The 26,835-nt window shown below is 38.0% G+C and overlaps 1 protein-coding gene across 3 annotated transcripts in view; it reads left to right on the forward strand.

Moving 5' to 3' along the window:
• The window catches only part of MAP2K5 (mitogen-activated protein kinase kinase 5), a 194,704-nt gene that overhangs the window by 31,836 nt on the left and 136,033 nt on the right, over positions 1-26,835 (forward strand). For all 3 annotated transcript variants that reach the window (XM_074966611.1, XM_074966609.1, XM_074966610.1), the window contains exons 7-8: positions 1,412-1,460; positions 6,835-6,899. In XM_074966611.1, the coding sequence (XP_074822712.1) occupies positions 1,412-1,460; positions 6,835-6,899 (114 nt within the window). The remainder of the gene's footprint in view (positions 1-1,411; positions 1,461-6,834; positions 6,900-26,835) is intronic.

Genomic DNA, 26,835 nt, shown 5'->3' on the forward strand with positions numbered 1-26,835 from the left:
TAAGTCTTGCCCTAACCCCAAGACTATCCTTCCTCTTAAGTGTTTGGCTTTTAATTTATACATTTTTTTCCCTAGTCAAATGATTAAATTTTGCCCTCCATCACTGTACACCCATGCAACCCTGTTGTCTTCAGTGGGTATACACTGGCTTTTTTCATTAGAATACATTGGGTTTGGACCGTATTTTTCTTGTAAATTTATATGAACCTCCCTAAATTCTGGGGCTGCACAAGTTCAGAGATGTTTAGTTGTGGTGCTTGATCTATTATAACGAAGGGGCTGGCTGTGAAATACAGATCCAGTTTTGGAATCCCAACACCTTAAAAAATGAAGATGTACCTTTCAAGTCTGAGGCCTAGTCTACACCGGCAATGCTAAAGCCACCTCCACGAGGGGCGTAGAGGTGCACTGTCTACACTGGCGCTTTACAGCGCTGAAACTTGCTCCACTCAGGTGGGTGTTTTTTCACACCCTTGAGCCAGAAGGTTTCAGTGCTGTAAATTGCCAGTGTAGACAAGCCCTGAGTCTGTTTCTGCTCAGAACAAGTCATCTTATCTGCTGTACTCTGTTGAAGATGGACTTCAAAATGAGTAGGATTTATAAAAATACAGCAGTCTACAGTAAACATTATGGGCTGAATTCATCAATGGTTTAAGCTGTTTCAGCTTCTTTGACATCAGTGCAGTTGTGCCAGCTTATGTCAGTGGTCAGTTTGGCCCAGTAATCTCTGCTGAGGAGGTCAGTTCCTCATACATAAAGTATATTGCATCTGAAGAAGTGGTGTTTTACCCAGGAAAGCTTATGCCCAAATAAATCTGTTAGTCTTTAAGGTGCCACCAGACTCCTTGTTGTTTTTATAAAGTATATTAACCATCTCATTGTAACACACTGTGGTTGAGTAACACAGGCCTACATTTATAAATTACTGAATCTGCCTTTATAGCTTAATGTATTGGTAAACAGAGATATAATTCATACTGTGTACATTTTAAGGTATCAACAGATGAGACCTTACTGGGTTTTGAACTGAGCCATGCAGCCAAGGAAAACTGAAGTAAAACCTTGTGTTTTTTGGTACTTTTTTATAAAACACTTGCTGGCGAGGGTAGCTTTGTTTTATTGACAAATGTTAGGCTGTATTTTGAAGAGTAGGATGGTCAAATGTCTGTTGTTATCTAAACTGCTTTGTAAAAGTGAAATAAATCTTGATAATCTTGAATTTTCATTCTTTCTGGACTTTTGGCTTATGCTGTTTGAGAAATATCAGGCTCGGTCTGTGTTGCATAAAGTAAAACATATTCAGCATGCCTAACCCTAAGCAAAGGTGCTGTTTTGTTGGGGGATACGGTTTTAACTCAATTTCATAGACTGAAACTGTAGTCATGGAAAACAATTGTTTTGTATTTTTCAGCTTAAAGAAGTCTTCTGCAGAACTGAAGAAAATATTAGCTAATGGCCAGGTAGGTGCATTAAATTCAGACTTGGGTACATGTATGACTTGTTACTGCCTATATACCACAGTGATTGGCATACTACATATAAGTGGAGAGATGCTTACTGCTCATTTAGTTGTAATGTTCCCTTTTTAAAACTGAAGTGGAGAGACCATGAAAACCTTCATGATATGGATGAGCTATGTGTCTTGATTTACTTTGACTGCCATAGCAATTTGCTTCCCATTTCTCAAAAGGTGAGAATCAGATTTAGCTCCGAATAAATTTAAGCGCCTCACACACATGTTGCACTGCAGTCACAATTTAGGGGAAGAAAGTTAATCAGCTTTGAGTAACTAAATCAGCTGCTCAGTTGCTAGAATGACCTTTGTATTTTCAGGGCAGTAGGCACATAAATATTTAGCAGGCTTTTGCAAGTGGCAAGAGAGAAAATTCCTTCTTATATTGTTTGGAGCTGCATCATATGCTGCATTATCAGAGTAAAGTTGTGGAAGACTTCCTTATCACCTGCTCTTTTCTGCTCCAGGCATTCAGATCCTGATATCCAGACCTAAATAGTTTACGCTTTCAGTTGATGGACCAATGGACCCTTTAGGGCAGTCATTTCTCACCAGTTTTGATTCAAATAGATAGATCCAAAGTTGTATAATGACTTTAAATATACACTGCTAAATTAAGCTACCTAAAAGAATACCGAATTCTTCAGTAGCAACATAAATAAATTTTAATGTTTGTTATAGTGAACCCCCTTTGATAGCCTTGGAGGCAGGCACTTGTCCATTGCCATCAAGCTTGCCTATTAGGCTGTATTGACTGAGACATCTGTGTCACCGCAAATAAAAGACTCTTATTGATTTTCTTAACTGTTGTTCACTTCCCCTCCATGTTTCGAAGGCTGAAATCTTAATTATCTCAGATGCGTATTCAGTGCCTTCACACAGTGACCTCTCCAAGTCTCATTGGCATTTCATGAATCAAGTAGTTGTAGTTGAACGTGTCAAGAAGATAAAGGCTGGTCTTCATGCTTGTCCTTCAGTATCACCTGTAACACGGTGATCTAATAAATGAGAGTGCCTCTTTAAAAGGTGATTCTAACAGTATCAGCACTGCAGCCTTGCTTATTTGGCACTGAATCCTTTGAATACAGCTTGGAATATATTCTTAAGCTTGTCAGCATTCCTAATACAAAGCCATATATGAACTTGCCAGGAAGGTCTGTTTATAATTTTTAAAATATTTATAAAATAGCCAAACAGATAACTTTAAATTATGTGAGTACCAAAAACATGCTTTTGAGCTTTTTAGTGAAATTTGGCAAATACTAATCCATAATATGAGAGAGAGCCATTTGGGAATAATTTTTAGAAAATGGAATAACTGAACATGAATAAGATCACATAATCATGAATGGGTGAATAACCTGAATCGGACATTTTGACTTGTTGAAGGAAATAGAAATAAAGGCATTTTGCACAGCTGGATTTTAGAAAGTTAAAGGTTACCTATTTTAAACATTCTCCTATGTAAGGAAATAAAATAGCTAAAATCTATTAGTGATAGTAAAGATTTGACTTATGCCCATCAAAGAAAATAAATTCAGAATTAGTGTTTTAATGCTACCCTTAATTCGCCATGCTGTGATAAGGGACTAGACTGTAAATCTCCAAAGAGGAAATGCTCTCTGTTATATTGCATACCTTTTGTTATTCAGTAATTAGGCACAACTGTATAAACTGGGACAGATTTTTGTTTTAACTTTGACTTTCCTTTCATTTTGGAGTTTGTCACACTTAGCATTAGTTTAACATAGTTTTTTGTGTGGTTTATGTTTTCAAGCATTAATGATGATATTCCTTTGCACTAGCCTCCACTTAGGTTTAATAAGAAATTCATATTAATCATTAAAAGAAGGGGACATGATTCTTCAAGATAATCAAATATTGGCAGGTTAGAAATAGCTTTCTGCCTAGGTTCATTGATATAGGTTATGTGATATAAATATTTATTTCTTTTCTGTCACTCAGAGTAAATGCCACCAATTGATTCAGCATTGATATAGTGTCAACAGTTCATAAGAAACATTTGACTGGCTTGTGTTTTCCGATTAGTCTCCGCTCTATAAAGTGGGATTTACTAAATCTCTTCAATTGTCTGCTCACAGAGTGTGACCGCTTTCTGAAACCATTACTACTTCGATTTGTAAAGCAAAGTTACAGCTATAGGACTTTGCTTCTGTCAGAGCTTTACATATAAAATAAGGATTAATTGTGGGCATTTTGCTTTTAATGATTTACAAGAGAATAGATACTGGGTCTTTCAGAGACAGCAGGTATAAACAAAGAGTGTTTTGTTTGCTGACCCATAATTGAAATCTGTTTTCACTTTTTCATTAATTCTGTTAATATCGGCATCCAATCAAGTTTGGCTTTGAAAGTTTAATATTCCAGTCCTTGCTGTGGAGTCATTTTTTTTATGTTATCATTTTGTGATTGAGGATTCAGTTTTCCCAGTAAAATACGTAACTCACTAGGTATTTTTTGGCATCTTTATTTGTTTCAATAAATCAAGCTTTATGTCTGTAAGATTTTCTGGTGTATATTTGCTCCACCCCAATATCTATTTCACCATCAGTTCTGCGCTGATCCTTTGTGCGTAACTGTCAAGGAATGGTACCAGATTGGCAGTGAAAGGCACGCAGAGTGAAAGTGGAGTAACATCACAGCAAAGATATGGCTAAGATTATTCACTTTTTACCAGTTAGCCAAATGCAGAAGAAAAGGGAAAACATTGGTATAAAATAACCCTTTGCTGTTTCTTACAAAATACGCTTGCATAATTACAGGGGGAAAAAAAACCTCCCAGAAGAGCTAATGTATAGTTAGTTATGGCTATCTAGGTTTTCTGTGTTTCTCACAGATCTATTGTTTACAATAGAGTCTAAAGATGTTTCTAGTATCTCACCCTGTGCCTAGTATCTCACCCTGTGTGAGGTGCCGATGCAATATTTTAAGAGGGGAGAATTCCTTGCAATTTTTTCCTCTTGGGTTGCATTTTTTGGTGAAATATAATTATCAGAGTTTTCAGCCTTAGTTTTAATACTTAATTGGCCTTTGGGTACTAATCTTTATATATCTTGAAGATTTGTGGTGCAGACTTAACTGCAAATAGACAATTTATGTGGACGTAACTTCTGCTTCAATGTACTTCCAGTTATCTCAGATCTCACAAGCTTCAACCTTGGAAATATATAGGAGAATAAATATTTCCTTTGATAAGCGAGTACTGGATTTTCTTCAGTTGGTTGAAGAGCAGAACAAAATATTTAAAGCTTCACTGTTAGTGATTCAAAAACAGATTATTTTTAATCAATTAAAAACTCAATTTTTTGCTGTTGAAACTTGCTGAAAGTTGACGTTTTAGAGGTTTTTATTGCATGTAGCACTTAAGGCCCAACTCTGCTCCTATCTTCAATGGTGTAGAGTAAGGCTTTTGGAGTGGGATTTTCAAAAGCGCTGAAGCGACGAGTAACTGAGGTCCACTCACCACTGTGTGCCCCCTTGTGGCCAGGCATGGCATAACAGCTCTCACCAGGCTAGTGCCCCCTACTGATGGTCACTCTGGCACTGTGGTGATTTCTCTGTCAATGACTCAGCCCTCTGGCTAGATTACAGTCTTTAGTCCACCCTTTATGGGGTCACAGTTGTCCAAATTAAAAATTCCCCAAAAAATGTCTTACCTCAAAAACAGAACCTTCTACCCTCCCAGGGGCTATTCCTCAGCCTCCCTCCTGTTTGATCAGGGTCTCTGCCAGGCCTCCCAGCCTGGAGACCTTCTCCCCTCCTGCAGGAGCCGTCTTGCTCCCTGCAGTCACTACAGATATAGTGGCAGTTTCCTGGGCTTCTCCCCTTTCACTGCCCCTTCCTGCTCTGAACTTCCAACCTTTATAGGAACCTCCCTCCAGCTCTTTCCCCAGCTGAGCTTTATCCCTGCTTAAACCTGGCTTCTTTTACACAGGAATCACCTGATTCTTCTCAGGTGCAGCCCATTCTTTAATCAAGGTTGGCTTAGCCTCGGGCACTCCAGCCCACACAGAGCAAAACACCCTGTTATGCAATGTAAGAGCACAAGTCCCATTTGATTTTTGGTGGGATTTGTGCTTCTGAGTTACTCCGGTGTTTTTGAAAATCTCACCGTTGGTTAATAAAATTAGCAGGAAGTTTTTTAGTAGCTGGAACAACTTGCACAAAATTAATAATTTGGTGTCAAACAGAATATAAATAATCCAAGAAATGAGTCTTTTTTTAAGATTTTGTGGTAGATTGCTAACAATATAATTTAAAATCTGAAACTATCCAATTTTGATTACTTTCTATTAGTATTCATCAATTTAGCATCCCTATCTTAGTTTAGGAGACATTACTGTGGACCAAAATTTATCATAATTGAAAGAGTTGTTTTAAAATAGACATACACTATTGTCAAAAATGGCTTTGGTGCTTTTGAATACTAAATTGCCTTATTTACGATGTCCAGTGTAATATTCACTTTTGTATAGGAGAAGTGGGGTTCCTGGTTTTCAATCTGATCCAGTAAGTCAACAAACAAAACTGAACTAAGCTTTTATACAATATAAAAGAACCAAAATTCCCATGTTCACAACGCACGAAATTTCCTGGTGTCGGGAGAGCAGACCCTAAAGCTCCATGTGGCTTCGGGGGTGTTCACAGGCTCTGACTTCCCACCACCCTGTCTGGAAACTTGTCCCCGGGAGCACTAAGCATTCAAGGTAGCAATTTATTGTATAACTCAAGGAAAATTGTGTGTGCTCAGCACCAATTAAAACCGAATTTTTATTTGTTGCAGGATTGTGGCCTTAATTAAGCATTTATATGTAAACTGTAGCAATTCTACTGATACAAACATATCATCCCATTAGTATCAATTGTGCTGATTCTACACTAAACTGTAAATGGACCCAAGTAAACTTTTCTGGCCATATTTAAGATGACAATGTTGGCTGGTTTGCTTCCTCCCCCTCACAACTTTGGCTTTGGTTATATGTAGTGCTGGAGACCCCTTTCCTATCAGTATCTATGACCTGACCCTCTTGAGCTATGTTATATCATTCCATTTTGACACCTTTTATCAAACTTTAATGAAATGACCCAGGCAAACAAATTGTCATTAAACTTTCCATCACTTTGTCCCTTGGTATCGTCTTTTATAAATTGGACAGCAAATGTTGTATTGATCTTCTCGTTCTTGCAGCTGAACTTGAAATGACCCAGACTGCTTGTTGTTTATGGCCTAGAGTTGCTTTTCCTTGACATTTCCATCCACAGCATGACATCTTTCTTGTTTTTCTTTCTTTCTTGTGGAGATGAATGAACAAGACATACAATATCGAGACGTCCTCGGTCATGGCAATGGAGGCACGGTCTACAAGTGAGTGTTGCATTTCGCTTAAACTTCTTGAAAAGAAAATTTAGCAAATCTTTCTCCCTCAGGTGTGCAGTATGATGGTGGATGGCCTTTGCTGACATATGGTAAAAGACCTTAAAATACAATATATGTAATTTAGGCTTTTCTAGGAATTCTCTTTTTCACATTTGCCTTCCAGATCTTTCGAAATATTGGTTTCTAGGTGCTATGAGGACTGGTGTGTTTTTATTATCTTCTTAATATTTAGAGTTGAATCACTCCTGGGTGACAAGTTAATGGTCCACAAGTGCAAGTTTAACTGGCCTGAAGCATAATGCATTTTTCCTTCCCTCTTTTTAATACTGTTGTTCTTGCTTGCTTACCATACCCATTGCTAGTTCATTGCTTGCAGTGACACCAATTGGATGCAAAGCTGTTATGATACCATTGCTCTGCTTTTCTGCAGCACTACAAAATTAGTAACCCTCCCCCATTTCTGTTGTATCCACTTCCCTCTCCTGTAAGAAGCTCCATACACAGACTGATGAATATGTTAAGTTATAAACTCCCCCAAATTTTGGTAGTGATGCTTATACCCTGAAGCCAGTTTTAATTTTAATATTGTAAAGATTATAATAGCAAAGAAATAGTTTTCTCAACGGGAAAGTCTTTCTCATACGTAGTGCAAAGTTTAAACTACATAATGTAATATCTGGTACTTAATAGTCTGCAGTGGTGTATGAAAAATATTCCGCTAGGAATTAAAAAATCCATACTTTGTAAGAAAGCCCTGAGGGAGTAATAAAGGTTTCCTCCAGAGAGCTATTTACCATATACAGAAACATGGCATCCCATTTTGATCTTGTTTATGCCTTACACATTTTAACTTTGATATTAACGTTTTTAAAAAAAGTTTTTAAAACCACAACACATTTATTTTATTTTTTAATTGGCTGCCAACTTTGCTAAGCTCCTGCTTTCTGTCTCCTAACATGAATTTTAATAAAAATGCGTTTTGGAGTCATGATCGGAGAAAATCCAGATTTGTTATGAATCTTAACAGATTTTCAAAATCAAGTCAACCTAGTGCATGGAAGGTGATACAAAGACCTTCTATCATGTTCTCTTATTTGTCTTCTGGATGTTACTTATTCTCTAGACCCGTAGATTTCAAACATATGTTTTGTAGTAGTGATATGCTTTTTCTGTTTATATTGGGGAGAGATCGTGGATTGATGCACTTTACAGATCAATCTATGGCTGCTGCTGCTTTGGAGAGAGTTGCTTTTCTTCTTTCTCAACTGGAGGTTGAGAGCACAACCCATTCTGGAGCAAGGATTGTTCTTAGAGAGAGAATGGATGAAGGGTGTGTGGGGGGATTGGAACTTCAAGGTCAGGACCAGACCTAGTGAAAGAGAACTCATGTTTTGTTGCTTGTGGAGGGCACGGAGGACCATTTTAAAAAGGAAAATCTTAGTATGCAAGTTCCACTCATTAAAACCACATTTCTCATTGTTTCCCAATATTAGATCACCTTCTTGGAAGAAGTGGATCTAATAAGGCGCAAGCAAGGAGATATTGTCAGCAGGCGCTATTCTTAGCCTTGTGCAGGATAAAAGATTTACCATTGTCGTCATTCTCTAAGATCTGATTGGAGCCTCAGCATGATTGTCTAGTACAAATTGGCAGGATTGTTGCACAGTACATAATTGCAAAAGGACACTTTGGCACATGGCCTTGTTAACCAAGTATCAGAGTAACAGCCGTGTTAGTCTGTATTCGCAAAAAGTATGTAGGCCTGCTGATCTCACCATATTTGCTTAACACTGTTTCAGAAATACAGACGTGTCTATGTCTCTCTTGCTTCTGCATCCTTAACATAGAACATGGGGTGTGCTTGTCACACACAGACGCCTTGTATGTATGTTATACATATACCTTGGTTGTGCTGTGGCCTTCACACCCACGCTGTTTGTGCATCACCTGACAAAGTGTGTTATGAAGTTGATTAAAGAGACTGAAATCCTACTACTGCCCCTCTAAGAGAAGGCAGAAGATAGTGATGGAAGAAACATGGTTGGCATCAGTCGGGAAGGAGAGAGGCTAAATAAAGTGTGGAGAAGGGAAAGCAGTGATGGAAAAGTAGAAAGAAGAGAGGGTGAAAGGGGTGGGGTGGGAGTGGGAACTGCTATGAGGTGTTAGCATAACTAAAGGTTTGATCCGTAGCCCATTGAAGTTGATACTAGTGGGCTTTGCATCAGGACCTAATGGTGTACTTAGCTGCTGCCCTGCTCCTAAGGGATGGCTGCATTTTAGGCCCAATGTGTGAATGTAGTTTATAAAGTATTGTGACATCCCTGGAGGTGGAAGCTTCTATATACATGTCAGATATTTGTATAATATTGCCACATGTACAACACATGTTCCATAGAATCCATATAGGAAACTTGGATAAAACGCTAGGCAGCGTCAGTTCTGCTTGGCATGCCTTTGATGTTCTTTACTCTTCTAGGTCACGAATGGACAGATAAAGCAAAAATGGCATGAAAGGGGAGGCGTGGCACTTCTGGCAGCTCCTCTGCATGATAGTTCTTGGGTGGGCTGTGATGATGCCAGTGTCTGTCTTGTTAAGGGTTTTTGGTTATCTTGATTTGACATAAACTGGCTTTCCAAGGAATGTTGTTTTTTTAGTGGAAAAATTTGAAACCTCCTCTGAGCCTAGGAGAACATTCTTTTTTTGTTTTCCTTTTTTCATTGTCTTTTGTTTGTGTGTTTTAAAATATAAAAAATGCCCACTGTAGTAGCTAGTTGATTTTTTTCCTCATAAGCCGGCAACGTTCCATCCTGCTCCAGAGAAAGGTTACCCATGCCGTCTTGAGATCAGACTTACCATTCCTAAGGTTTGGTTTTACCGTACACCCAAATAATAACAGAGCATAAACCTCAGCCCAAATTTCCTCTCCAAGCCCAACTGTTGCTAAGATACCCATTTCTGTAGGATCTCCCTGTGTTTGCTCCTAGTTGTCCCCACTTACTCTTTCATTCTGGGGGAGTTACTAGCGACTGCTGTTATAAGAAGTCAGCAGAGTGAACTTTGCATCTTTATACAGTTTGATGTAGAGTTGGCCTACGTTTTTCAAAGCTAAAAATTTTGATAGAATTTCGAAGTCATGAAAATTGGTAGAAATGAATATTGATGTTGTTTGGATGTATATTTTGGGGTGTTTGACTATGGTCCTGTGATGTGTTCCATATAAAATCGGTAAAACTTTCTTGTATTAGAGCATTTGCCTTTCTGTAGTGGGAATTGGTTCTTCCTTGCCAAAGAAGCATACATGTTGTATGAGCCAATAAGAAATTGCAAAATGTAATACGTACAGGTGGCTGGATTGCACTCCAGTAATGGATAGCAACTCACATGTATTTGATTCCAGTAGATCAATGAGCATTTGTCAGATAAAATTAATTACAAATGTTTGACTCTTTCAGTCTACCAGCATTCCATGCGATAGGTTTGTTTCAGAAGGTAGCGTACATGGTATTGATTTGAATGTAAAGAATGAGCGGGTATGTGTAGGTATCTTTTCCTTGTTTAATTTTTGTCTTTCTATAACTTCATACTAAGTCTTATCCATTATGGCAATGATATATTATCAGCATTCAGCAAACAAGATAGCATGTTGCAGGTTGCTGAGCAGAAATTTTCAGCCTCTGTTTCCACGTGAATTAACTATTATTGAAGTAGTTTATTGAGATTGAAGTATTGATCACTTTTCATGCTAACCTTGGCTTAAGGGAAGAGAGAGGAGGTGTTTTCGTTCTCTTTGGAAGACACTGTGTTTCATTAGAAAATATATATAGTTCATTTATTTAGGTTTTTTATAGCCTCCACTATTTTACTGCTTGGAGAAGGGGTATCTTGGCTTTATTTTTATGATAGTATAATTATACTTCAGAAATGCACTTGATTACTGTGTGTAGCAAAATTGTTCCAGTGTATTGGCTTGGCCAATATTGCTATACAAACAACTTTTCAGTCAATTGAGTCTGGCAAAAATCAATACTTTATAGCAATATTTCTAGTAAGAACTTGCTGAATCTGAATGTTTTTTCTTCTCTTTAAAGAAAAGGGATTTTATAATTGCTTGGCTTCCTTTTAAAATTATTTTCTACTGCTTTTTGATGCACTATTTTCTTAATTAAGGAATGATAAGCAGCTACAGAGTTCAATCACTGCAAACACAATTAAGTGCTCTTGCTTTTTTTGAATGCATATAGTATGTAGCTCCGGTACTTTGTTGGGAGTATGCTCCTTACTTTGAATAAAGCTTGTTGAAAAGTTATTTGGAAGTTCAAAATAAATAATAATCCTTCCACCATTCTAGTCTGTTTTTATTATTAAGCCACTTGGATTTGCTGTTTGTATTCACTAATTTTAGGCCCAGTTCTGTGAGGTCTTTTGTACCCTCAGCTGCCATTGATTTCAGTGAGAGTTGAGGGTGCAGAATTGGGTCTGATATAGTTGTGGTGGTGGATTTATTAACCTTCCAGTTTTATAACAGTCTTTCTAATTTTTCCTCAGTTATTTTATAAAAGTTGATATGATGGAGAGTACAGGCTCTTGGCTGCTGCACAGCAGAAGAAAATATTTGTATACTACTGCATCTAGGGTATTTACTTAAATTGCTTTTTTGAAAAATAATTCACTGGAAAGTCCAAAAGGCATTTAAAGTGTGTGTCTTTCTGCTGTGTTTTTTACCTCTATCGTAGGTTCCAGAGCTCTGAGAGGCCATGTTTTTGTAAGACTGCTTCCTTACTTTAGTGAAATATTATGTTAACATTTTGATTCACAATGTTATGTGTAAACTCTGCTGCTGAGTCTGAGCAATAGCTGCACTAAATTATTTAGAACCAAAATACTGTATAAGTATGTATTTATAATGTAAATATTATATAGAAATGGTATTTGCCACTGGCAAATAATTGTTTTGTAATATTTTTCACCTGCATGGCACTCTCTCAAGTTTCACAGTTCTCCTACTAGATGCTGAAACAAAATCATACAGCATATTTTTAATTTCATATTTTTTTCATTTCAGCTATTTAAATGCAGGTAAAGAAATGTCAAGTGTTCAAATAAAATTAGAATTCTCTTAGGTTACAGTCAGTATAGTGTTTTAAAATGTTCGGAGTATTAAAAATATGTATTGTGTATGGTGTATGAATCTACTAGATTCTTCTAGATTGGTAAACCATAATAAATTGTACAGTAAAGTTATCTAAAATCTGTGAGTAAAATGTATTGGTCATCATATCACTCAAAATTTTGTTAAATCAGACAATTTCATTATTGTTTGCATAATTATGTGGAGGGTCTGGAGAGAGGTGGTTGATCCGCAGGCCAGAAAACTGGTGTGGCTGCAGAAAATGAATATAAATGTGGGGGTTTAATATTTATTTGTGGACAGTGTGTATTTTCAGTTTGCATCAGCAATTCACTTGAGCAATTTTGCTATTCACTTGAGTTGTGTGCTAACTTCAGTATATGTCCATTTGTATATTCTGTATCACAACCACTCTTGGGATAGGCCTTTGTCACATTACACACAACGCATGGCAAAACATCTGGAAGGTTGTCGTCTTGATCAAGTATTTCTCTTCTGAAAGCAGCATGTACAAACTGTGCTATTTGAGTATAATCCTCTGTAGGATGAGAGGGGAAGCTCACTTCTAGGGTAAAGGAGACGGAGGTTACCCAACCTTCAGAAGCCAGAGTGGTGACAATTGTGGCATTACGCCCCATATTCTTCATAGTAATGTTATGATAGGATTATGGTATAACTATGATGTATTTTATGCAAGAGAGGTCATGTAAGGTATCATTGAAAAGGTTCTGATTTACTGAATATGATTCTCCTATTTGTATGTATGTATCATTTTGGTATCTGAAGTTAGGAATATTGTCTGTGCATCTACTACAAATGTGTTTACACCTGGGGAACACCCACTAGGCAGAATGCAATCAGTCTAGATGGCTGGCTGGGAAGGGCCATTAGGGAAAACAAGAGATCTTAGAAGATGTTAATCTCCCACCGGGGAGCCTTCCTGAGGACGCTACAAACAACCTCAGAGTCATGGCTGCTGTGTCCCTACAGGGGCATGTGATCAAGTCATCTGGTACTGGACTCCCATCTTGGAATACCAGTGTTTTTCCACTGACCAGGCATGGCAACCAAGAGGGGAGACAAAGGGTTCCCACCATATTCAAAAGCTATTTAAGGCAGGGAGTGACATCATCGTGGTTCTTCACTGACTTCCCGCCCAAGAACATTGCTGGAAACACCAGAGGAACAAAGACTGGACTAGGGGAGAAGGGCTGAACCCAGGCTAGAGGGATTTCTAGCCTGTGAAAGAAATGCCTGGGGTTTTAAGCTGCAAGCAAGTGTAGCTTGCCCTCAAGAATTTCTGCAAACTGCCTAAAACAACAATTAGGGTGAGAATTTGCTACTCATATCCAATCTCTTTAGTATATTAAGCTTAGATTACATTTTTGTTTATTTGCTAGGTAATCTGCTTTGATCTGTTTGCTAGCCCTTATAATCACTTAAAATCTATCTGTTGTAGTTAGTAAACTTACTTTTGTCTAAAACCAGTGTGTAGAAATCATAACTGGGGGCAGAAAGCTGTTGCATGTCTTCCTCTACATTGAGGGAGGGGGCGAATTTCATGAGCTTACGCTGTACAGTTCCCTGTGCAGCGCAAGATGGTATAATTTTGAGTTTGCACTCCAAAGGGGAGTGCATGCCTTAGGAACTGTGAGGTGCCTTAGCTGAGCCTTCCCATGCAGAGCTGATATCAGCATCTGTGTGTAGCTGCAGCTGGATGTGTCCCCACCTGTGTGTGTGCTGGAGGGGGCTTGAGGGCCTGTCATAGCAGTATAGTGTAAAAGGAGTCCAGGCTGGCAAGTCAGGTGGGCTTAGTGGTACCCCAGTTCCAGGAGGAACCCGTCACAAGAATATTTGAGATTTTTGCTGTTTCTTTATGCAATTTGGGCTCTGCAGGGTTTTGCTGTTTTCTTGCTTATCTCAAAGTATTTCTTTGATCAAAGACAGTGATGCATGTATCGTTGTGAAGAGAGTCTAGAGTGCAGACGTGTTCTTCAGAAACAGTAACTTCTTCCAGTATCCTCTTCCAACTTAAATGATGGTGTTGGCCAGACTCTAAGTCTGAGTAGTGATTCCACCTCTCCCCATTGTTTGTCATGAGTTTTTTTCACCATCATTTTCCGTTTCATTCTACTTCTATCTATTGCTGTTTGTTTGTCTGTCTGAATAAAGCCATTATAAATTGCCCTTCTGTAGCAATCTCCATCTGAGGATCTCAAAGCACTTTACAAATGTTCATGAATTAATCCTCACAGAATAACGCTGTGAGGAAGGGAAATATAGTCAGAAATTCACAGTATGGAAAATTTAGGCACAGAGTGATTAAATGGTTTGTTCAATGTCCTACAGCAAGCCTATGGCATTGGTAGGCCTAGAAACCAGATCCCTTAATCTTGTATTCTAGCCACTAAACATGCTTCCTTTCTACCCTTACCCATTCTGCTTTATTTTTACATTTCTTGTGGCTATTTTACACTCTATTTTTAGTAATGCTAAAAACCACTGTAACAATAATAGATGAAGTAAATTACAAATGCCCCACACAATGTTGTTCTTATTATCCTTACAGTTTAAACAAGACTGACCACCGATTGCTGTTCCTTTGTTTGTTTGACCCTAGCATTGCTTGCCTGCCTCATAAAATCTGTTATGCACAAAAGTGCATAAAATGAAGATAAAGTGCCTCCTTCAAGTCTGACAAAAAACATTCCTTTGCAGAATGGTAGTTGCAGTGAAAGTAAATAAATGAACGGACAGCAATCACAGCCTAGTTGATGAAACTGTTCAATTAAAGCACAGGCATTTACATGGTGTAATTTCCCTAAATTGCCAATGAGCCCCTTTAGACACAACCAGTGTTCAAATTGATTTCAGCATTGATTTTGGCTGAAGCTGATAAATTTCTGCTTGTTAGTTAAAGTAATTTTGCAGAAGACTTTGTACTGTGGTATTGAAATGTTCATTTAGCTGATGGTTAAAGAGGAGTTATTTACAGAGGGCTCTACTATTGTTCTGAGATGGGACAATTCCCCAATCATCTTCTACTTTTAATTTTTTTAAGCTTCAGTATACCAATCAATAGGTTATTGAAACTGATTAAAAGTTATCCAGCCAGCTGCCTCTGGCCCTTTAATTAGAAATGGGATGTTTCTTAAATTAAAGTTGTTTTGTTTACATTGTATACCCATCCTCTAGAAGATTAAGCGAATAGAAACTTAAGTTGCTTTTATTAGGCGTTGTGTAAACGCAATGTAAGTTTTCTCAGCAGCTTCCGTTGCCTTAAAGGGAGCAGCATTCTAGTAGTTAGAAGTAACAGTCTGCTTACTAGATCAGTTGTGGGACTTTCTAGAGCCAAGGCTATGAGTGATGCCAAAGTGATAGATAGGGGCTGTCCTTTAGTTGAGATTACTTTTTATAATTCTTTTGTTTATAAAATGTGTGCAATCTGATATGTGCACAGTAGAATGTCCACTTGATGTAAGTTGTGTTAGAACCATATATTATGAGAATTTACCGGCATCGTGTTTTAACCTGTGACCTTATTCTCACTTCGAATTTTCTGTAAAGAACAGTGAGTGGAACAGAAAAGTCAACAGTAATGTCATTAATAGCAGGATGCTGGCTTTCCATTTCTTTCCCCTGAAGTTCCTGAGGGGGGAATGTTCAGTGGTTATTCTGGAATATTAAGATTAACCAGTCATATTTGAACTTGATATAAAACTATCTTCTGGCTACATTCCAGAAACATTTTGATATTATGGACCTTTAAACATTGGCACTCAGATTTTTTGCAGATGCAGCTTTTGAGAAAGCAAGGTACAAAAGCAAAGATTTCACAAGGGCCTAAAGCTGGCAAGTGGGGAGAATAGCCGGGATCATCTCAAATGTACTTACAATAAGTTTTTTTTAAAAAATCAATGTAAAACTAGTCTGAATTAAATTTTTAATCTAAATTTTGTGTGAAATTGAGCAGAGATTAAATGGAATCACCAATTCCAGCTGCTGTAGGGAATGCGAGAATAATTTTGTTTGTTTGCCTTATGGTTATCTTTTCTAGGTCTAGGAATTATTGTACAAAACTACTATGCTCCTTAAATAGTTCTCACTCTGATTAGGGCATGAACATGTATTTGAGCAGAGGCCATGTCAAGGTGAGGACTTAAGGGATCAACCCCACAAAGGGAATTTATGGATCAGTCTCTTTGTCCATGCAGATCTCTTTGCAGGATCAAGACCCTTTTGTGGCTGTGGTGATAGGAATGGACAAGAGAGATGAGGAAGGGAAAGCAATTTGTGTAAAGGATGACTTCCAGACTTTTGGTCTTTGGATGTGTGTGTGGGGAGGGGGAAAGGAGGATTAAGGAAAGTGGTAATAAATGGAAATGACAACTGTACAGATATTGCTTGGATAAATGAGGTGGGGATCTACTTAATCTCACATGCATGTATACTGGCCCTCACCCTCCTTCTCCATATGTGAACTCAAGTATTGTACATTCACTTGGTACTGTTTCTGGTGTTTGTTTTACTCTTTTGAAGAGTTTAGATTTTAGATACAAGCATTTTTTTGGTTCTGTAGTTTAACAACAAATCATTTTGCAATCACTATTCAAGCATTTGTAATAGGATTTTAGACAGAAGGAAGATTGGCATAGATTGCTTTTTGAACTAGCAGAGTCCCCATAAAAGCTTCTTTTTACAACTGCTCTTCACTTTGTATTTCCCGTTTTAACAGCCAGAGAGCCAGGCTAATGTGTTTGTCTATTACAGAAGGCAGCAACAACTGTCAAAGTGTTTGTTTCACAGAAACAATTTGAATCTGTTTTTTAGATGGTCATTTTAGAAGGTGACAACGCTATCGTTAAAACTCCTAAAGTCTGACCATTAGCATGAAACACTGTGGTAAATCCGCACACGCACAAAAGCAGTAAACCAAATCTGTGGGTGATTTGCCGCATGTCGTTTGCAGCGGGTGACCGACATGTCATTCTACAATGTGCGACACTTATTTTATGCATCTTACACAATGCTGTGACAGAATTGTTTTGCTCTAGGTTATTTCTCATAGGATAAGAAAATATTCAATCTGTTTGACTCTCTTCAGAGTTCTTGTGTATGAAGAACTGTTTGCTGATGATGCGTGCTACCAAATGAACTGCTGCTTAGTGTGTAAACATTTACATTCAGAATAAGAACCCAGATTCTCCTGTAGGCATGGGTCTTCCATTGGGTCTTAAATACCTGAGTTCTGAAGGTCTTCACCATTCCTGTCCTTCTGAAAGCCTGTGTTGTGATTCTTTGTCAAGGAGGTTCACGCTGTTTTCTCTTTGGAGCCCATCAGCGCTGTTCCTTAGGTGGGCTGATACAGATCTGGGTAAGGCTGAACAGTGTGTATAGCCTTTGTTGAGTGGAAAAATGCCTTTCTCTTGAACAAGTATCCAGGGGACAAATGGTGAGGTGGAGGGAGGGCAGGAGAAAGACAGATGTGTGCACACACAGGAGATGACCTGGAAAGTTTACTTTTCAGATGTCCTGAACATCAGGATAAGAAAGAAATGTTTGCATTATGTTCTATTATACGAGCAAATGCATGTGACTACATTGGGAGAGACGTGCACATCTAAGGGCAGAATCTGTCTCTTGTTGATTTGGAAAGGAGAACCTAGTGAATCAAAGATTTTTATATATCCTGTCTCTCTAGTCAAGCTTAAAATCTTGGAGGAACAATTTCCCGCACTCCCAAACTCTTTTTTCCCTTAGAAAACTTATTTTTGGCATAGTCAGTGGAACCTATGAAACAAGAACACTGCAATGTTGGAGGACCCATTCCAGTTTTAAGGAGAAAATATAGTATCATTTAGTTAACCATTCTAATACTTGTCAATGAAAAAAATCACAATTTCCATCTGGGTTTTGTCACAGTAAATACATTTTCAAGAAAAAGAATACTTACGTGGTTTTGGAATTGTTATAGCTATATTTGCTTTTATTAAGGAAGTAGATTTACTGTGTCCTAGCAGAAAGGATTTCCCATATGAAATTGGACGCTGTACTTTTGTTACTGGCTGCAGTACCAGTAGCATGCCTGAATTCAAGGTTAAAAAGATAGGAAACAAAGGGTAGGTATAAATGGTCAGTTTTCAGAATGGAGAGAGGTAAATAGTGGTGTCCCCCAGGGGTCTGTTCTGGGACAAGTCCTATTCAACATATTCATAAATGATCTGGAAAAAGGGGTAAACAGTGAGGTGGCAAAATTTGCAGCTGATACAAAATGACTAAAGATAGTTAAGACCTGGGCAGACTGCAAAGAGCTACAAAAGGATCTCTCAAAACTGGGAGACTGGGCAACAAAATGGCAGATGAACTTTAATGTTGATAAATGCAAAGTAATGCACATTGGAAAGCATAATCCTAACTATACATATAAAATGATGGGGTCTAAATTATCTGTTACCACTCAAGAAAGAGATCTTGGAGTCATTTTGGATAGTTCTCTGAAAACATCCACTCAATGTGCAGCGCTAGTCAAAAAAGCGAACAGAATACTGGGAATAATTAAGAAAGGGATAGAAAATAGGACAGAAAATATCATGTTGCCTCTATATAAATCCATGGTACGCCCACATCTTGAATACTGTGTGCATATGTGGTTGCCCTATCTCGAAAAAGAAATATTGGAATTGGAAAAGGTTCAGAAGAGGGCAACAAAAATTATTAGGGGTATGGAACGGCTTCCGTATGAGGAGAGATTAATAAGACTGAGCCTTTTCAGCTTGGAAAAGAGACGGCTAAGGGGAGATATGATTGAGGACTATAAAATCATGACTGGTGTAGAGCAAGTAGATAAGGAAGTGTTATGAGAAGGAGTAAACACAAGAACTGGGGGTCACCAAATGAAATTAATAGGCGTCAGGTTTAAAACAAACAAAAGGAAGTATTTCTTCACACAACGCACAGTCAACCTGTGGAACTCCTTGACAGAGGATGTTGTGAAGGCCAAGACCATAACAGGGTTCAAAAAAGAACTAGATAAATTCATGGAGGATCAGTCCATCAATGGCTATTAGCCAGGATGGGCAGGAATGGTGTCCCTAGCCTCTGTTTGCCAGAAGCTGGGAATGGGCGACAGGGGATGGATCACTTGATGATTACCTATTCTGTTCATTCCATCTGGGGCACGTGGCACTGGCCACTGTCGGAAGCCAGGATCCTGGGCTAGATGGACCTTTGGTCTGACCCAGTAGGGCCATTCTTATGTTCTTATAAAGTCTATTCATTTGGGGAAAAAACTAGGAACTGGTAGGATTCTACAAGTAATTTAAAAGAATAATTGCATCTACTGTTTTCGTAGGCATCCCTGACGTATATTATGTGGCAAGAAATACTTAAACCAACAGTCCTCACTTGCCAGGGTTCCTAAAGAAAGTACCATGTTTTGTTCACAGGAACTGTGTTGTCTTGTCAGCTATTAGAAGGATCATCGTTCATGTCGTACTCCTTGTCAGTACCCGGCCCGGGTCAGGGAAGCTAATGATCCAACTAGCAGACCAAATTTGGTGGTGAATCCGGGTCATGAGCCACCTGAGGCACATTGCACATACACTAAGACGACTGATTGTATACATGTGATTACCCAGGAGATTCTTTCAGGAGCCTGTGCAAGCGGAGAGCACCATTTACCTACTGCTTAGTGGCCACGTCATTAATGAATTTACACTGTAGCATTACATCATTCTGTCAGTTTTGCAGACGTCAGTTATGTGTATAGCAAGGGGTAGGGAATGACTCATTAGTATAATAGGCAGGCCATGGCTTGTCCTTGAATTGGTTCAGTCTTATACAGTGAATACCTTATTTCTTAGTTTGCATTATTGATGGGGAAAAATAGAAAAGTAGTTTGCTGGGCAGAATTCAGGAATGGGAAGCAGGAATTCCTCAATTCGAATCCTGGCTCAGATACTGAGTCCTTCTGTGATACTGCGCAAGTCATTTAACCTTGTGTGCATTAGTTGCCCCATCCCTAACGCTGTGGATATAACAGTAATAAATCTTCAGTTCTGTGAGTGAGGTAATATTTAAGTTGCAGATAAGTGTTAAGTTTTTTTAAATAATTTGATTATTCTAGATTAAAGGTGAACAATTATAGTTTTTAGTTACATGTATGCTAAAAGTTTTAAGAAACTTAATATATCTAATCTATGCGCTTCTAATGTGCGCATCCCTAAATCATAAACAAACTGAAAATTGTTTCCTCTCTTTCTCATGTGCCAGGAACCAAGTTCAGAGTTCTTTGCTTTTCCTAAAATAAATGATATCACAAACCCTTAAAACACTGTAAGGAAAACATCTCTTAGCTCTGCTTTTAGGTATTAACAAACCCCTAACTTTTGCAAGAGGAACATAGAACTATTATCTTAGGGCATGGCAAGCTTAAAAACACCCAAGACAACCAAACAAAAAAACATTTCATTTCACTTTTGAGACATATTTATTTTTAAGTTTGTGTCTTGTTCTTTTTGGTCTGTTAAATAGCTTTTTAAACTTTTGAGGTGTGAAGTGCTGCAGAAATTTGATGTCTCCATTAAATGTATGGAATTTTTGTATCTTTATCAGAAAAGATCTGATAAACTCTAGATTATTTTATGAATAAGAGTCAGCCTAAACCATCATTAGTTTCTCCCTTTATTTTTCTGTGGTTTAGAGTCCTTCAGGCATAACTAAGCAGGCAGCAGAAGACAGAGAGGGGGAAAAAAAGAGTTTTTCATATGTAATATAAATTCATATGTTACTGTTGAATCTCAGCTCTTTATTTGCTTGTATTCTTTCCTGTACAAAATTGCTCTTTAGTTTTATTTTGATGTTGTGAGGCGTCATCTGGAATTCTTCCCCCAAAATCCCCTCAATGTCCACATTATATTTTTGCTTCTGGGGGACAAAGGATACACACACCACCCTCCAAAGTTGATCAGAATGTCTCTTATGTTAGCTGGAGGACATTGACCATCTTTCCTTCTTTACCCAGAATAACTAGCCTCTCCCCACAGACTTGGGCATACTGCCTTAGTAAGGCTCCCTGGGTGAGCTTTTGATTTTCAAAGTAGAGGAGACAAAGTTATGCTGAAGGACTTGGCTTGCATTGGGCCCTTCAGGGCTTTCAGTGTCTAGGGACATGGTTAAGAGCCAAGGTTAATAAAATATTTGACACAACTGTTCCAGTCTTGCTTAGAAGCTGTTCACTGTAATGGAAGTAGAGGGCTTAAAATAATGAATGCTGATGGAAATGTGAACTAAGATTTAAATTTCCTTTCTGCAGTGGATATGTTCCAAAATCTGCAGGAGTTGGTCTTTCCTGTGCTTACATAGTGTATTGTTGCTTTCAGCGATCCTCTCTGAATTGCACACTTTTTCACCAATAGAGCGTCCCAAAACGGAAATGTCAGTCATTTCTTTCATCTAGATTTTCAGTTGCTAGGCAATCCCACACGTCACTTTGTTTTGAATTCTCCCATGGTTTCTAGTACAGTACACCAGGGCAGGGGTCAAGGTCCTGCATAACTCTTCTTCATCATATCTTTGTGCCAGCTTCGTTGATCTATTTGTCCGCTTCTCCCACTGACATTGCTATCCTATCATGCCACCTCTTATTCATAAAATGTCCTTTCTGAGCTGGGCTGCAAAGCTACTACTGTCTCTTCTGCATCCCTCCTGAAGACTCATTTCTTCTGTGAGGCTTATAAGAACCCTACTGATAAGTCCTCTACCTATTTATTCCAGCCATTTGATTTAATCAAATATAAGTTTTGGGTTATTTTTAAACTCAACATTTCGTTGAGTAATGGATTAATCTCATCGATGCTGCCGCTTCTCCTGCCCTTCCCTATTGTGGCATTATCCCCTTCACCTAGTTGCGTCATGTCTAATATTAGTTTGTAGCAAGCTCCTGGGAGCATGGATCTTGTCCTCTATCTGCATTAGAAATGCACTCTTAGATGCCATTAAAATAATCGTGTTCTTTACATAGTGTTTTCAACTTCTAAGCAGTATCAGTCATTGCTTTAGTGTAAATTCTTCTGTGGTCTCTGATATGGTATTCTGTGGCTTGGGCATACTTTTCAAACCCATTACCTTTCAGCTCACCCTCTGAAGACATTAGTGCCATATGTTAACTGCAAGAGTCCACTTCAGTTAATGAAAATCTTGACTTCAATGAATTTGAAAGGACTGCAGCATCTTACAGTGTTGGTCCCCAAATGTGAATATCTGAACTGTGTATTTATCTCATTAACATGTTTCAGCTAAAATATTCCTCAGCTAGAACAAAAATTGACCAGTTGTACTACTTTAACAAAACTGTCTCTGAAATACCTCCTTAGCTGGCATTGTTTTATGCCTGCTTCAGGATTTTGGAATTGCAATTTATGAAAGAGCTGAAATCTTGGTCAAGAAAACTGGGATTTGATGGTGTTAGAATATTCTAAAAATTGTTTGATTTCTGTAGAATTTTCTAACTAAAATCCTAGCAGATATTATAGGTGGGTTTTTTTGTGTTCTGTTTTTGCTGTTGGAAAAATTTAGTCAGGGCAGCATAATGTTCGCTGTAAATGTGTTGTCAGATTGATAGAATAAAATGTGTTTTATTTTTTTAAGCATGTAGGATCTTACCTGTAATACTTCTAAAGCAATGGAAAGACTCTCACTAACTTCAGTGGGAGCTGGATCAGGCTTCTAATGATATAGCTGAAAGAGGGAAACAAAATTTTTTCATTTTGCCACTGTGATTGTTAGGTAATGCCTCTGAGAGGGAAATATGAACAGTGCATTACATGGTATTAATTACACATGCACAGTGTAAATAACATACAGAAATGGGGAGAAATGAAAAGGATCTGTGCAGTTGTAAATTGAAACAACTTTGATAACTTTCAGATTTGTGAGTAGTTTACATTTGCATCGTTTGAAATTGCCTTTTAAACTTCTTGTTGCAGAACTTGGCTAACTTGATGTAATGCTGCCTGTTCAATTTTTCCTTAACAATAAATGATTTATAGCTGTCTTTTCCCAATCATCTGGGTTATAGCTTTTGCAGCGGTTCATTTGCAGAGCAAAAATAAAGCCTGAACACACAAAATAGAGAAATGGACTTGCTCTTCCATGGCTGGTTTCTGTAAGGTGTGAACTCTTATAAATTCAAAACATAGTTTCCCTGGGTTATTCTGCATGGTGCAGTGTTTTGGATTTATTTCCTTTGGTTGGTAAGGACTGATTTACCACAGTCTTAGAGGAGATGAGCATATAAAAGTTCTTTGGTCATTAAGTTAGTGCCAGTGTATTGAGCCGTGCAAACAAAATGTGGTTAGAAAAATATGAGGAACACAAGTCAAAAGTGAAGGTAAACAAACTAATATCCGGCCTCAGTTAAACTGAGAGATAGCAAGTAGAGCTGAGTGAATAATTTCATTTCGAATCAACCAAAACATTTTAGGTCAACTCAAAACAGTTTTTGGTGTTTTGTTTTGATTTGCCCTTTTCTGTGTTTTGTTTTTTAAATTGGCCAAAGTTGAAAATGAAATGCCATTTGTAATGGAAACCCAAAACAAAATTTTTGAATTGGTTGAAATGAAACCATTTCAGCATAAAACAAAAGTTTTAAAAAATAAGGGTTTTTTTGTTGTATCGCTTTTTTTTTTTGCCAAAACGACAGTATTTTTCAAATTCCACACAAATTTGCTAATAGTTTCAGAGCCCCCCAAATGCATCTTTTGGCAAAAATCTCTATTCACTGACATTTTTTTGACCTGCTGTAGTTTAGAGGAAGCCTGTGATTCATTATGTGAGGCTTCCTGATGCATAATGTATTAAAAAGTGAGACAGTCTTTAGTAATACACTGCTCTGCAGTTCCACTTAGCGTAGAATCCTCTTGACACTGGTGGACAGCCTTCTGTACTGATTAAGCAGCTGGCCTCATTGTGAGCCACATTCTGCCATAGATTCTGCATAAGCTATTCTTACTGAAGTCAATGGGAGCTGCACGGATATTTTACTATAGCAAAATTTTGCCCTAAGAGCAAAAGCCAACTAAAAAGTGTCTGTCTGCGCTACATAAAATCTGATATGGAATAAAATCTATTATTCACTGCATATTATTTTTTTCCTGCTCTTCTATATATTTATTTTTATTTAGCAAATTATTGCAGATCTTAGAATTTCACACTTTCACGTAACATCTAGTTAAATTAGCTCTTTCACATTGTTCAGATGCATCCTCAACCATCAGAATTTGTATCAGAACTGTCCCTATTAAACAACAGCCGTTGCCTTTGTTTTACTTAATTTAAATCACTTCAATGGAATATCTTGCATGGAAGAATCTCTGCTGACCCGAGACCAGATCCTGCCAAGTGCGGAACACCATCAACTCTTAGCACCTTGCAGGATTGGGCCATTAGTGTGTCTTTATGAGAGTGTACTACATTGAACTTGCTACCTTACTTAGTCCCACATGTCACATTCTAGCACAGTGGGCTCTTTTACTCAAGCCTTTATCTTTTGGGTGACAGTAAGATGTGTAAAGAGCTGTCTCCTGGAATGGTGCTGTATATTATTTATAAACAGCAATACTTTAATCTCTGCATATTTACCCATAGATTGGGTGGTGGGTACATTTAACAAATGTAAAGAAAAAACAAACTTTCAGGGTCAGCACATTATTCTATGGGCTTTTTAGGATATGATGCTGCAGCTTCCTAAGGGTACTAAATCTTCATACTTTATCTTTGCTGACACTAGCCAGATTGGTTAATTCCTGGTTGCTGTTCTATCTAATATCTAACAAAAATATTTCCTCCACACACTCACTGGAACAGGTAATTACTGTAGCAAATGCAGACTAATTTGAAGTCTTCGCTGTTAATTAAAACACTGCCAAGGTGTACCATTGTCTTTTGGTGTAACCAAAGCTCCTATTCAGACTTCATTAATCACTTTACAGTTATTGTGTTGAGGAAGGTCAAGACAATTGAGATGGCATATCAGTCTGAAGTAAACAAATTCCCTTTCTCCCAGGTAGCATGCCATTTGCAAAGTCAAGGGACACACTGTACCCCTGGGCATGGTGTCTCCTTTGTGGTCCAGTTCTCAATGGATAATTAAATGTTAAATTGGTACTGTCAATGCTCTGTAAACCAAACCAGGTATCTGTCCTTTGCTGGAAATTTAACCCAAACTTCCACGGATGAATTAGTGTGCATCATAATTAAATAATCAAGTCTTCCCTTTAAATTCACTTGGAAACAGGAGACCTCTCTTATGGAAAAAAGATCAGCTTTCTTGACAAGCTAATTAAGTTGCCAAACTGTCCAGCACAGTACATATTAAACTAACAGACGTTAAGCATGCTATCTCAACCTGTTCATTTTCTTATCATTTCTGCTGATCTTAAAGTCAAAATGTTTTGCCACTGTTGGTTCATCCATAGTTACAGAATAGTTTTTACCCCACCTGACTCATTTATTATGCATTCAACTGTCAGTCTCTCCGTTATAGCTTCACCTGACAATCCTGTGTTCTGCACCTTAAACTGACATTAAAATAATACTGATTTCGATGCATACTATGTAAAATATTGTCAGCCCCTATAAGTTTATGCCATTCACATATTTATCATTATCCCATAAATTGTTGATTTAAGATATTTTAAAATGAGCTTTTTAAGCTCCCAAGCCATTAACAGAAATTATACAATTAAAAATATGAGTAAATTATATTATTGTCCTGTACTATGAATAATTTTGCATGGGAACAAAACTATTGAAGTTTCTTCAGTGATAATTACTAGTGGTATATAGTGCTAAGATATTGTAATTCATTAAAGTTAATGCCACATATATGACAATATTGTGCATAGTACAATAAACCAGTACTAGACAGTAAAATTACTGAAGAAAAAAACTTTAATGGTTGTGTTTATATTCAAAATTTATATGTAGAATTTTTTGCTCATACTTCTTCAGTTTCTTAGAACAATAAAGTTAGGATTATATTCATTTTACAACAGCCAATTATAAATATTCTGTGAGACAAATTGACACAAACTGCTCTTGGATTACTGTGCAAAATCATTTCAAGTACACGTAGACATCAAGGTGTAGATGCAGTGTTATAATACAGATATTAATCATACTATAGAACGTATATTTCTATACTATAGAATGTTGATTTCACTAACTAATATTCTGGTTAGTCTTTTGATTTCTAAGATCAATCAATCACCACTGGGTTTTTCGTTTTAATTGATATAGTTGGGTGCCCCTTTGTCTTAACTCTCAAAATATCTGCAAGATTAGAGAGGATTAGTTTGTGCTACAATGCTCATTTTATATGAAGAATATATATAGGGTTGTGACGGGGTGCAACTCACAACTGCGGCACCCCCTGCTGAATGTCCCTTGAATCAGCTCTGCTAGCCAGTGCGCCCTCTTCTGGTGAAGTCTTGCCACCGTCACTTCGGCTGCAGGGACCCACGTCACTCCCAGGATCACGACGTCATCTTTGTGACACAGCCCTCTGGCTATGCCACGCTCTGTGCTCCCCCCTTTTGGGGGACAGTATCACAGTCCACTGTCCAGCCATTTTTCTCAGTGGCTTCTGCAGCCAATTGTCTGGCCACTTCCTCAGTAGAGGAGGGGCGGAACCCGGGTCTGCCCACTACTCTGGGTCCTGACCCAGGGACCCTGTAGATGGCAGCCACGTGGTGCATCCCCTCCAACCTCTCAGTACCTTTTCCTGTCTCTGTCTG

This window comes from Natator depressus, chromosome 10, assembly GCF_965152275.1.
Source record: "Natator depressus isolate rNatDep1 chromosome 10, rNatDep2.hap1, whole genome shotgun sequence".
NCBI lineage: Eukaryota > Metazoa > Chordata > Testudines > Cheloniidae > Natator > Natator depressus.